At 40.2% G+C, this 14,434-nt stretch overlaps 1 protein-coding gene across 3 annotated transcripts in view; it reads right to left on the bottom strand.

The window, feature by feature from the left end:
- LOC102794391 (plasma membrane calcium-transporting ATPase 1-like) overlaps positions 1 to 14,434 on the bottom strand; it is a 127,446-nt gene that overhangs the window by 37,106 nt on the left and 75,906 nt on the right. For 2 of the 3 annotated variants that reach the window (XM_006782957.3, XM_006782958.3), the window contains exons 5-9: positions 12,957 to 13,214; positions 12,541 to 12,666; positions 12,057 to 12,182; positions 7,742 to 7,777; positions 2,094 to 2,267 (exon numbers count right to left, since the gene is read on the bottom strand). In XM_006782957.3, the coding sequence (XP_006783020.1) occupies positions 2,094 to 2,267; positions 7,742 to 7,777; positions 12,057 to 12,182; positions 12,541 to 12,666; positions 12,957 to 13,214 (720 nt within the window). The remainder of the gene's footprint in view (positions 1 to 2,093; positions 2,268 to 7,741; positions 7,778 to 12,056; positions 12,183 to 12,540; positions 12,667 to 12,956; positions 13,215 to 14,434) is intronic. The other variant, XM_006782959.3, reaches the window with a different exon arrangement.

Here is a 14,434-nt window from a genome sequence, read left to right as displayed (position 1 = left end):
CTACAAAATGATTCTGATTGCATGTCATCCCCTTTGCGTTCCATGTCTCTGTTTCTATAGTCAACTACCAAAAGAAAATACACTTTAATATTTAATCTATTTACGCTTTGGTGTCTAACTGCACTGATTCCGGACTGCCAACACTTGAATATGTCTCGCTTGTAAAAAATTGAAAGGTTAAACTATAATATTTAATAAGGCAGTGAAGTCTGGATGCCTGTAACCAGACAACATCCTGAATATCAAACAGGTGAGGGGAAGTAACAGAAAATTCCCCTGTTTGTGTTTCTGTACTTCATCTCTCCTGTCAGTCACCTCCAGTCAAAGTGTTTGGCCCAAATTCTATTTCTGTTCGGTAATGATGTCCTGAAAACCCCTTGGTGTATTAAGGTCAATTGAAATGACACAGAAAATGCTTTCAATTCCGGGATGAATCGTGTCCCCAATAAAAAAACATCCATCCAATAGAACTGAGTGCATTTTGACCCTGCGCTGCCTGATCACTTTGTGTGCTATTAGAGGGCAAGTCACACTTTTTCTCGAATGTCGTCTTTGTGAGAGTCATGTAGCAGCATAAGTTTCATTTCTATGTATCTAATAAAGAGACTTGTTTAGGATCTACTAGCCTGTAAAGCAATAAAACTGCAAAGATCCTCTTAGTGTAATCAAAAAGAGACAAAACTGCCTTTCCAATAACTTCAGATATGTCTGATGTTGAAGCAATCCTGTAGATATCTGGGTTGAACTAACAGTACAGTCAAACCCAGGCACCTAATAATGAGTAGGATCACATAATAAAACAACCAGTTCATTTTATTAGCGATTCTGTACATTTTCTGCTTTATTTATCAGTTTTGACGTCCTTTGGTGTTGTGACTGCGTTGAACTGCAGCTAGAGACTCACCACTTATAGCTGTAATATACTGATAACATTAACTAGCCTTCACAGAGGCTGGCAAAGCGATGCCGTCAGACATGATCACAATGTTTACTTAGCTCAGGGCACTCTGAACTCTTTTGGCAACAGGGCTGATTTAATAACTCTGGCAATCTCTTACATTTTTATTTAACACCATCATTCAGAGGCAGAGCAGTAATACTTAACGTATGACTCAGGAACCAACTCAGGATTGCCACAGGACGCTGGCTGGCCCACAGACATTTTATAATTCACTAAATAAAATCTACTGAAGGGGTTCCAGCTATGTTTAATGCTGTACAGAGTCCTTCAAAAGTAACCAATTCAATCAACCACAGCTAAAACGCAGCAGCAGGAGCAGCTTCCAAATATGGTAAAATAAATGACTTGTCATTCTGGGCGGGTATTCAAGTTAAAATAGATAAGAAATAAGGAAAATAAGGAAAATGTTAAATATTATGTGAATACAGAAAACTACCACAACACTTTGTCTTCCTGGCGAAGTAACACTTTAAGTTTATTCTTCTAAATGGCAAAAAAAACAACAACAGACCACTGCATATCAACTGTAAGCTTTCATCAGGGTCTGATAAACACATAATCACTGTGAATTAAATTACAGTAATGCTAACACTTGTGTGGAGGAGATTACTCGTAGCTAGTGCTATGGGTAATCTCCATCAGAAGTGTTTGCTTGTTTAATGTTTATTAACCAGCCTCTGGTCTCCAGTGATTGTGCAAAAGTGGTCCCCAGACAAAGCAGCGCGAGTATCCCTGTTGCAGGCTCACGAAGAGAGGTTCCATCAGAGTTTCACAGTGGTTTAAAAAACTCAAATTACTGACATTCATTTGTGGTTGTTAAAGTATTCTTAATAATCAGTTAAAGTTGAAAGTTCAAGAACATGCAAAAACCTCAAAATCTTTTACAAAACTATTAGCTTCATTCATTTTGGCATGTCTCTTTAAATGTGGTCGACAAAACTGTGCTGATTCGACTTTTACGTTTTTGGAAAGTGAATTAAAAAAAAAAAAAAATACTCCACCCCAGGTTGAAGCTAGACCAGCAGATTCCCCTCAACCTCCAGCCTTTGTTCTAAGCTAGGTTAAGATTGTTCGTGTGTGTGCGTGTGTGTGTGTGTGCATGCGTGTGTGTGTGTGTGTGAGAGCTACTCACCAGCCTTCCCAATCTGCACAGCTAGTCTGGTCAGTTTTCCCTGAAGCACAGACTTCTCCTTCTTGGTAACATTGACCTTTTTCACTGGTTTGACCTCTTCCTTCTCCTCAGACTCAGCGGCCTCTTCACTCTTCAAAGGCTGTATCTCCAGAGCAATGCCATCCTGGGTCTTGGCTGTTAGGATGGAGGCGGTAAAAGGAGGAAGCGGAAGGTTTTACGGGGAATGACAGAAGGAAGGAAGTAGGGTTCGAGGTGGTGAGTAAAGACAGATGAGGACAGACAGAATAATGGAGAAAATTGATGGTAGTTGGGAAAGGAGGAAGGTTTTGGATGGGAGCAAAATAAAATTTGAATGAATTAAATTGATGTTTAATTGGCAACAAAATAAAACACAATGAGGGAGCAAGGTTCAGGAGTGGTTAGGGGATGAAGGAAGAGAGGCAGAGAAAACGTTACAGAATCAGTCTGAGGGAAAGCTGAAAAACGACAGGACGAGTTTTCTCAGAAAACAGAAGCACCTCTGACTCCTAATCATTACATGGTGAACCTTTGGCTGAATGCAGAGAGCAGCATTTCATCGTTTTATGATCACACAACATTCATGATAAAAAGGTCCAGGTAGCTTTCAGAGAGTGTCACAGACGAGTTGGGTGCAGCAGTTCATAATGAAGTGCAGCAGACAGAACAGAGAACAGCAGATACAGCAGTGAGGATTTAACACGGGGCTGTCAATCACACACAATCACACACACAATCACGCACACATACAGTTTGTTTGACATCAGAGCTCCGAGTTTGAGATCTGAAGTCTGACGTGGAGTCTAGCTTCGCGTCCTGCTCGACGGCTCTGCTCTGCATTTGCATAAACAAACTGTGTATTTGCATTTCACTTCATCAGCTGTGATCCTGTTTGGATTGTAGTAATGTATGTGGAGCTTTTGTGATCTGTTTGATCTCTGCTTACAGCGAATTCAGCTCCGCTCGCTCCATCCGCCGTTTGTTGTATTTCCATACCAAAGAAATATGAGCAGGTGATGAACGAAAACAAAACAGATCTTCTCTAATCTCACACACTGAGGTTTGATATTTGTCTTCATGAACAACTGAGCTGACAACTCTGACTGGATGATTTTATCTGAAAATTCCTTCATTTCCATGTCATGTTATTCACAATTAAATACTGGAAATGCTCTGCTGGGTCAACAAACTGGGGCAAAATTACTCAAATTTACATCATTAAAGCTATTCAGACTGACTGCTGGTAAACATTTCAACATCAAATATGGAACCAACATTTCCAACAAATCGTGGATATAAAGCAAGTTAGACAGATGACCAGAAAGTAACAAGTACTCTTGTATTGCTAAGGTTATAGCTCTACTGCTGTGAAAACATAACATTTATTCAAATTCTGAATTTTAGTTAAAAGAAATATTCAATGGAATGAACCAAAGGAAAAAACAAAACAAAAAACAATCCAACAATAATAACGTGAACTGGAATGAGGAGTAAAACCATGTCGTCCAGTTTTGCTTCACTTTTGCAGAAAGTTTCAGCAATAAGTTTAAAAGAAACTGAATTAAATCAAACTGAGATACTGAGCCTCAAGCAAGAACCGATTTAAATGTTTTTAAGGGAATTGATTCTGTTTTTCCTTTTTTTCTGTCAAATATACAGTCAGTTTGCTCAGTCCTGTGAAGTACACCCTATAACCCAGCAGCTTTAGCATTTCACTGTGTGACTTTATCAGCTTCTCACATCGTTGTGGAGTCATTTTTGCCCACTCTTCTTTAAAATGTTGCTTCAGTTTATGCACTTATTCAGTTTATGAACTGAAGTTGATGTTTGGGATCATTTATTTATACACGTCTCTTAAGTATTTTTCAGTCAGGTTAAAGTCTGGACTTTGACTGGATCATTGCGGCAACCTGAGTTTTTCCTTTTTCAGCCATTCTGTTGTAAATTTACTGGTCAAGCTTTAGCCGTCAGACTGATGGCCTCAGATTTAACTTTGGAGTTCACAGTCGACCCAGTGACTGCAAGGTATCTGAGAAAAACAAGCCCAAATCATCAGCCCTCCACCACTGTGCTGACAGTTGGTATGAGGTGTTTGTGCTGATCTGTATGTCTCAGTTTCTCCAAATGTGGCGCTGTGATTCACAGCCAAACATCTCCATTTTGGTCTCATCTGTAGAAAGGAAATTGTTCCAGACGTCTGGTGGTTTGTTTACCTGCAACAGTCTTTTTTTCCTTTTTTTTCAAATCCTCTTTTTTGTTTATGCAGATTAATTTTGAAATTCTTATGACTGACTGACATAAATCCTGGTATTAGCTGGTGAGAAAAGATGATGTTTGAAATGTGTTGTATGTATATAGTGAGAATCTGAGCCCAATCTAACAAAAACTGAAGATATAAGATAGAAACATTAAAAAAAGTCCCTGCATGAGGCTCCTTGTCTTTAACGGCTATATTGCCTTCTAACCTGGGTAAAATTTGCATGCTCAACAAAGCCAGGGAGTGTCGCCCTAACATGTTTTTTGTCTGACCGCTTTTATCCACTCCTCAGTACCACCACCTTGCTCTGAGTTTCATCAGGTTGTTAATGAGAAACCCCCGACACAGATTATTTCCAGAAGGGAAGTAATTTCACAACAGCACGACCTCAACAAGACATTTAACATTCTGGATGTGGGGATGGGTCGGTGTTAAACCGGGAAGCTGCGGAGCCTTATGCACATAGTCCACTCTGAAGACAAGCCACAACATAGAACTAACTGACACAGCTTCACACGAACAGGACTGAGACCCACTGACCAACCACAGAAGTGTAAACAGGCGCAGCACTGAACCATGGGAGAACGCACGGCGAGCAGAGGGGAGGGGGTGTCTGACAATCAAAAAGTAAAGCAAGTCAACAAACAGAAGATGAACTCAAAGGATCACCCCAAAAAAATGAAAAACAACAGCGATGCAGAACCACGACAGAGAGAGACAGGAGGAGGTAGTGGAGGCTGCAGAGCTATGGAGGCTGCAGGAGACTTCAGCAAGACAAAAAGGAACAGAGGAGAGAATCAAACAGTGCCTACAAGACAACATGAAGTCCTGAGCAACGCCCTGCGAGGAGGCAACAGTGAGAGAAATGAGAGGAGTCAAAAGGGAAAAAGAAAACAAACTGAGGATAATACACAAACAGAACAGACGACAGCCCACAGCCCACTGATACTGCAAGGGTGCAACTCCCACATCCTCGCTTCAGCGCCCCCACCCGCAACCCCCCCCCGGCCATGTCTGTTTTCCCTCAATACTGCCAAGAGAAGCTCACATTGACCACAGCATGTTAAAATGTGATTTAAAAAACAAACAAACTGTGGGGTATTTTAAAGGTGAAACATCAGATTCTCAGATTCTTCTTTTGCTGCTGCACTTCCTGCACAGATGTTTCACATTAAAAGCTTTCCAACCGCTCAAGGGACAAACACCCAAATGATATTAAAGTGAAACATCTGCAGGAAGTGTTGTGATACAAAGAGTAAAAAAAAGGAAAAGCATTTATTAAATAAATGACAAATAAACTATATTACAAATTAAATCTTTAGGTTTTAAACTAGAAACAAGCTATTATGAGATGTGACCTTGGGCTTTTTAAAAAACGTGCAATGGGCTACTTAATCAAAAGACAAGGGTTAGGCACCTTTGTCAGCCCATTTGTGGAATCTGCACCTCCCAAGACACCTGCAGTATAGGGTGTCACCACCATAGACAGTATAAAAGATGGTAGTAGCTGACCAGTCTAAATAGTGCCCAAGTGCATCAAACATGCATTACTTTTAATGGCCAGTAGGGTGTGCCTCCTCTGGTTGCAATAAGACTTTAGGTTGTCTAGAAGAAAACAACCCTCGGCTTCCTCGCACTCTGACCTCAGTAAAAACTTTCCATATGACTTTATGGCTCCACTGCTACTTTCAGGTCACACTGAATAAAACAGGAAGTTCATTTCATAACTTATGGTTGGAAAAAATAAGCGGCTGGAAACATGACTGATGGGAGAACTGGGGCTATTTCACATAGTTAATGTGCTGCAAAACTTGGAGCTAAAAAAGGTGGTGACAAATGCATTCAGGGCTTTAAGGTTCATAAAAATGAGCAAAGATGTTCCTAGAAATGTTGTCCAGCTTGTGTTTTTCAGCGGAGGTCGGCTGTGACTGCAGCACTGACTATAATTTCCGTGTGAAAAACAGAGATGAGCATCCAAAAGCTGTGTGTGCGTCTTTCTCTGTACATGAAGAAGCATTCTGTCTGCAGCAGATGCTTTAACCATGGGAGGTCTGGATGAGGGGAGTGTGTCGGTGTGTGTGTGTTTGCTGAGACAGCTTGCAGAGGAAGCTGGCCATGTGCTGGAACACCCAGGACATGGAGGGCATTTGGCTGATTTTGGAGGTTGCCGCAATGACGTCATCAGCAATCTCAAACACAGTCATTAAACCCATTAAACAAGGACACCTCAGAGGTCAGAGCAGTATGTTAGGAGTTAGTAACCCTCGCTGATGGTCTCGTAGCCCAATTCTGACCGTGAACTGAGAGACTCTGATGAGCGGAAAAAAGGTGTTTAGCAAGCACATGACTTACATTTAAGAGATTAGTAATAACCGTTCAATGTTTTGTTTTTTTCCCTTTCAAACAGAAAACAGCGATAAAGATCTCAACAGTTGTATAAGTTAGTTTGCAAAGTGAACACTGATAACATTTACAAATCAGTAGTGCTTCCATGTTTGTTTGAATATTATGAAAACAACCTAACTTGTTTCTGCAATTTAACTTTTTTTTTTTTTAGTGTGAATGTCTGTTGAATGTTTTGTGACATTTAAAGATTTGCTGACCAAACAAGAATTAATCATCATTTGAAGTCCTAGCTCGTTAGTCTGGCTAATATTTAATAACAGGGCTCTGAATGGACCTTCTGCAGGCGATTAACCATTGATTAGTGTGTCTCCTTATAGACATAATAAATTAAGTAAATCTGAATGATTACTAATTGATTGTTGTTTTCAACATTATATACTTCTGTTTCTTGTTGACTCTTGTGTATACGTGCACCTGAAGCTTGCAGGCCTCACTTCTGTGTACACCTTAGCAACAGGTGTCACCACAAAAACATGCCAATGGGTATGATGTCACTTTTGGTACACGTTCCTGTTGGCTAGTGCGACATGAACTTCCTGTAAGTGATCATAAATGACTCGTATAACCCACGTCTTATTTTTGTTTTGAGTGCTGCAAATAAACGTGATTTACACAAAGATAACCACTACCCTCACATTTTTAAAAATTTCCCTGTGGCTGATTTCTCACCCAAACATAAATCATGTGCTTCCAAAAAACATGCCCTGCTTTCAGGGTTGAGGCATTAATACACTTCTACAGGGCGAACGCAGACTCGGCTGTTAGAGACTTGCAGGTTGAGAGTTGCACCCTTGGACAGGTAAAGCAAGGCGAGAGAACGTCCCCCTTTATACAGCAGAAAGAGAGAGAGAGGGAGAGAGATGGACTGGACACTCCCCTCCTGCCGCTGGGTGAAGGGTGAGGAGTGGGTGAGTAACAGGGAGGATGGAGGGACAAAGCGGGACAGATGGATGAATGGAGGGGTTACCTTTGTTGCGATTTTCGGGGGGTCCTTGTTTTTTACCTGTTCGGACAGAGAGAGAGGGCGGAATGCTGATAAGATGGCTCAAAGGAAAAATAAGATCAAATCAAACTGAGGGACAACACAAAGTTCAAACTGATAGAAACCCACAGGTGTGTGTGTGTCGTGTGTGTGCCGTGGGCAGGAATGGACGAATCAGAGGAGAGAGACACACGACTTCCCGCTGCGGAGAACCGATGGCCAACGAAATCGAAAGTTTAAAAATATTCATCGGAAATGTAAAATGTGGTTTAAAAGTAATCAGGCGATCGATTTATTTGTACTTTCCTGAAGCTCTGCATTACTCTGTTTCTATCATTTATTGTGAGAAGGTAGACCTTTCAGGCAGATGTCTGTCCGTTTTTGAAATGACACTGAATTCATGTTACTGATCATTTCTTCCTTAAATAAGCAACAATAACATGTAAGACCCACCAGTGTGCTCGCTTCTGTATTTCACTTCACTTTATGCAGTGTGAATTCATCTGTACCAGCACACTGTGGCCTTTTTTAAAAGGTGATGCTTCACATGGTACACAACATTGTTAATATGATACTTTATCTAAGCTTACTGAGGTTTTGTTCATTATGTACATCGTTAAATAGACTGCATGTTGGTCTGTTCTGACACATTCTTGTAAGCTGCGTTATTTTCATATTATAAAATATAAAAATATATAAAAAAATACGTTGATATTAAGGTCATTTATTTATCAGAGTGTGGATTTTTTTTTTTTTTTTTTACTTTAAAGTGGAACGTAATGAAAAATGTTAAGACTCAATTATTTCACACAATTATTGAAGGTTGTGTGATGTGAATAATCAAATCTACGTTAGCACGTTCACCGCATTGATTTGTTTCAGTACTGCCTCAAAAGGCTGCCAGCACAGCTGCAGACGCTGTGATAAGCAGGGACCAGGTTTACATTTTATTTTGAAATTCGTTCCTTGTTTGAGCAGAAAGTGAGAGTTAACAGAAAGCTTTGTTTTTTAGGGCACTCCCTTTGTAGAGTGGTTGTGAGATGCTCTGACATGCATCAAAACATCATTTTATTTTTGTCTGCTGATTTTCTTGAGGTCTGATTTTTTTTATATGACTAACAATGCGTTCACTTCCTGCCAAGATGCCGTCTGTGTGTCCTCATTATGTGCATGATGTCCTGTGGCGTTGGTGCCCCGAAAAGCCGGCCAAGGCAGTCTTGGAGATAATGTTCCCCTTTTATATCCCTAATGGTCCCCTTTTAGAAGACTTTTAGAGGATAGCAGAATGGCATTGATTTTTTTAATCTTTTATTTACTTTTTACTTTTGCTTTCATTTGCTGGATATGTATATTTTTGTTTATTTATTTATTTTTTCAGATTTAATCCTCAAAAGTATTTAGGCTAAGGAAAGCGTTGCAGTTTAGGTTAGAAGCTGCATCTTTATAACAGTAACCGTGCACATGTAAAGATAATGACCTGAGAGTTACAGTCACTCACACTAGTGCTAAAACTCAGTGTGTCAGGGCACACATGCCAACGGACACTTTGTGTGTAAACGAGCCATTCCAGTGGCTTTAACTAAACAGCACTAATTGATGCCCCGTGGATGAAACTGGGCTGTCTGAACTGGACTGCTGAATCTCTAAAAGGGATTTTATTCACCCCAAAAATGACTGAAAAGCTAAACACATAGGCTGATGCTGTCTCTGAAATTGATCTTAACGAGGTGCCATGTACTGATCAGACACAATAAAGCACATCACAGGTGAAGTGCAGGTCAGGTACGTTTTCCTGCTCATAGGAAGTTACCTTCCTGCTGCAGTAAAACTAAGCTGTCTGCTTTTATTATGAAAGGAACTTTGGCAAGGTCAGAGCGAAACCACACACACACACACACACACACACACACACACACACACACACACACACACACACACACACACACACACACACACACACACACACACACACACACACACACACACACACACACACACACACACACACACACACAGCCCTTTGTTATTCAGTTTGTGGCTTGTTATCGAGAGTGAACTGGTTCAAGTATGAGTGCGTATGAAGGCTTTTATCCCTGCAAGATAACTGATGGGTGTGACTTGACACGAGTGCATGAATGTGTGCAGTGCGTGTGTGCGTGTTTACAGCGGATTGATGCAGCCATGTGTGACAGTGAAGTCTGCTGTGTGTCTGCTGTTAAAAGAACACAGGAACCTCATCACAGTGCCTGTGTGTGTGTTTGTGTGCGCGCTTCTGTCTTTGCGAGGATTCACTTCCAATTTGGAAAATAAGGGCTTTTTTTAAAAGTTAAGATCCCTTTTGAAAAGTCTGAAAATATCAAAGCAAGGACTTGTTCTGAAAAGTGATGACACTTCTCACTTCAAAGAGTTTCTGAGGGTCTGTGCTTTGTTTCAGGATAAGGATTAGTAACACATTTTAAGATTAAGATGAAAGCTTTGACAATGTAAACATGGAAGTAAATGCCTGTGTATGAGATGTAAATGTAAAGGCTCTTTTCTTTAAAATTTAAAATTTATTTTTAGCTGAATCTGTTTCGTGGTTCTCCTCATTAGGAAGTCAGCACCAATTTTGTTTTTGTCCGTTTGTCTGTATTTTTTATGAACCAGAAACTTGAGGCCGAAATGCAAACCTGAGCGTCTCTCTCCGCTGAGCTGGTACATTCAGCCAGTTCACAATGAATGCCTGACAAACTCAAACTTTAGCCAGTAAAACAAAATGATAAGACAAAAACAAACTAAAGGAAAAGGATACATGTGTAAAAGGGGGTTAGCATGATCACAAGCAAATCAAAAGCAATAGAGACCGACTGCAGAAGCCTGTTGTTTTACATCTGCTCTGACATAGTACAAAGATCATCTGGACGTTGGCTTTTGAAGGGTCCCTCTATATAAGAAGCAACTGTGTTTCACAGTTAATTGATATTACGTAACTGGCCAATTTACTCAGTACTGTGGCCATGAATTTACATGAATAAATGAGACCATGATGAGGTGTTTGCTCAGGTGACCAATCAATCTGTCTTTGAGTCTTTGTGAAATCACAGTTCAAAGTGTTGCTTTACTGAAATATTAGCAAAGATTGTTTGCAAGCCCACGACAGAGAACAAAAGTTTAAATGGCCTGTCAAGATTCCCATCAAGCACTTGAACATAACAACTGAATAATGTTAAAAATTCAAGTATTTTTTAAAATTTTACATCTGGGGTGTCAAGCTCATTTTAGCTCATAGGCCACATACAGCTTGATTTGATCTTAAGTGGGCAATTGCAAACCATTGCATAACAACCTCTAAAGTGCTCCCTTTCTTTTAGTGTACAGAAGTACATTCTGCACACTTTCCTGTTTAATAAACCGTCCACTTACAAATGACAGCTTGACGTGACTGAAAGTGAACCTATTATGCTTTTTTGAAAATATTTTCTACCATATGTCACATAATGGTGGATTCTCTTATTAAACATGGCAAAAGTTTCAAATAAAGAGGTCAGTATATCCTTGAGTAATTTCTGTGAGACAAAAGTTTAGGTTGCAGTGTGCTCTGAATGCTTGATTTCATTTTTTCTACTCTTGGATCTGTATGATGTGAATAAGAGAGGATATACATAATATGGTCCCCTCAGGCACACAGCCCCACCTACCTGCTATTCAAACCTGTTCAATGAGCAGCCAATCAGATGGAGTAGCTAAAACAGCTTGTTTGAACTGAGGTGCTGCACCAAGGACCATTAAAATATCAATAAGCGTTATCTTCTAATTGAATCATGCAAAGCTATTTTGAGTCCAAGAATTATGTCTGACTCCTCAACAGCCTGCAAACTCTGGAGATTCATCTAGTGGGCAGCACTGAGTCCTTTGAAGGACTGGGGCTGTCTAATATTGTAATCACAATATTACTCATCTTTGGTCTCGTGTATTCACTATGGAAGGTTTTTGTGCTTAGATTGAAGTTAAATAAAGCTTACAGATCACATTCAGACCCTTCAAAAAGCTCTGCTGTTATCAGCTCAGACTGGATGAACTCTACCTGCTGACAGAGTCGGCTGGTACGACAGGAGAAACGTCAAATCAACACCAGCTGATAAAAACGGGCAAAATATTTCCGATCAGCCTGTTCAGAAATATTCAGAAGCTGACACGGTGACAGTCGTTCTAGCCAAACTTTCCTCACACTTCACAGACTTACTGTCCTCGTATGACCTTCCACACTTCAACATATGTTGTGTTTCTTGACATGTGTGACAGGCTTTGTCTCATGTCTTACTTTTCTTGACCTTCTTCTCTTCGTCGTTCTCGCTGGCGCCCAGCAGAGTAAAGATGATGCCTGTTTGAGAGTTGAGGCCGACAGCTGACACCACCATCCTGCCTGATCCCTCCATCACGTGGGTCCCTGAGGAAATATTCAAAAAGCTACGAGTCAAAAAAGAAGCTTTATTTTTTTTTAAACTGTTACTGTGTTGCTGTCATTTGTTTTCATTTTAAATCAATGTCAAAGCACTTATTTATCCATCTAATCTCATTTTAAGACACATTACTGAATATTTAATATGACATGCTTTTACTTATGTTGCTTTTTTTCTAGGTAGATATCCTTCTGAATCCAGGGATTGAATTCATACATGGTGTAATAGGAAATTTTAGCTTTGGCGGGGTCTCAGACAGCTCTTGTTTTATAAGCAGGACATCCATCTTTCAATCAAACACCATGAACCTGATTTTTTTAGGAGAACAGTTTTCCAGGCACTCACCGGACAGCAGCATGGGGTCTTTCTCCATAGACTTGCGAACCTGATCAGATTCTCCTGTCAGAGAGCTCTCGTCAATCTTCAGGTCGTTGCCTTGGATCAGGATACCATCAGCAGGCAGCAGGTCTCCTGCAAGCAGATCGATCAGATAGGTCAGAATCTTTCCCCCCATCAGCCACAGGGTTTGAACAGGATCTTACACAGAGTCTTTTTAACTCTGGAGAACCCATGGGGTCAAATTTGACCCCATGGTTTCCCTAGAAAACCAATGGGGTCGGCTCTGACCCCATTGGTTCTTCAGGGTTTAATTTAAATTTTGTATTGTAAAGCAGCTTCACAAAGGTTGTTGCTGTAGTCATAAAAGCTTGACAGTTAAACATCACATGAAATAACCAAATAACAATGTTTGAGTTTCATACCGTATTTGATCTGAGCGATGTCTCCAACCACAATCTCGGCCACAGGGATCTGGATGACCTGACCTTTGCGGATGACCGTGAACTTTTGTTCTTGCTCGATGCGACTCTGCAGCCCGCGGAACTGCTTCTCCTTGGACCAATCGTTGAAGGCCGTCACCAGGACCACAATGATGACTGAGAACAAGATGGCAGCGCCTTCGATCCAGCCAGCCTGGGCCTCGCCCTCGTCCTCTACGCCACCCGAAGATGCGCCGCATGCTGTGAAAACATGAGAACATGTTGAAATCAAATCCCATCATAACAGCAAAGACAGGTGGCGAGATGGAGAGCTCTTATTGGAAAGGTTAGGCAATGATGGCTGACTGTGTAATGATTTAATGAACATGTAAGGCAAGATGCTCTAAGCTGTGATGAGGTTTAACCCTCTCAAGCCCAAATTAAGTTTTTTGTTGCTAATGCACAACCAAGTCCTGCAGTGGTACTTCTGAGTAAAAAAAACTCATAAAATATGTATGTGGGGTAATCAGGTTGTTATGTCTTAACTGTTGCAAATCTGCAACGTCTGCCTGGAGAGTGTTAAGATGACATATGGTATTGTATTGTGCATTTAAAATGGGAATCCCAAGTTTCCAGTTGCAATTTTCATCTGGATGCTCTCTCAAGTCAGACTTTCTACTTAGAATTTGGAGACGCAACAAAAAACCCAAATCTGAATTCTTAAATTGCCGTGACAACCATAGACCACTGGAATATGCTCCACTCAGGCATAACGTCATCACATTATAATTTTTTCTCTTTTGGATTTTTATGAAGGCACAAAACACAACATTGCACAACAACTGTATCTCAGTTATCCTGCTTTAATAATTGTAAAATCATTAAAATGTAATTAATTGCTCAGCCGTCTTTCAAATTAGCAAAAAGCAAAAATGACCTGTATCCTTCATAGTCAGGAATACTGTCAAAAGCTAAACAAAAACTTTACTTAAACAACTTTATTTACAGTACATATAATATATACATCCCCATATAAATAATAATATAAATTAAAATATAAACCAACTACCTACACGTATCAGAATACTGAAAATAAATAATAATTAATAAATACATGTTACTTTTGGAATAGATGCAGTAATTGTGGGACGTGCAAAGGTTTGGGCTTTCAGTAACCCCTATGGGGTTATCACAGCTTGGAAAACCTTAACCTTTAATCAGCTGAAAAAGTTTCTACTCCTAATTTGTCATCTTTCAGAAATTTGTGACTAGCAGATAATTTCCCTAGATATTTTTAGACTCCCTTGCATGCAAAGCATCTTCACAATCCACAGGGTACTGTGGTATACTGCTCCCTTTTTCAGCAAACAGAGCTTTGATAATTAAGGCCAACAAAACATATTTTATCTCAGTCTGCACACAGCAGCTGTTACTCTGATCCAAATGCTGCTTTGCTGACCACACACACTGACTTTTGTGAC

Source organism: Neolamprologus brichardi, chromosome 5, assembly GCF_056152115.1.
Source record: "Neolamprologus brichardi isolate AB-2024 chromosome 5, ASM5615211v1, whole genome shotgun sequence".
Classification (NCBI taxonomy): domain Eukaryota; kingdom Metazoa; phylum Chordata; class Actinopteri; order Cichliformes; family Cichlidae; genus Neolamprologus; species Neolamprologus brichardi.
This window is presented reverse-complemented; position numbering and strand designations above follow the sequence as displayed.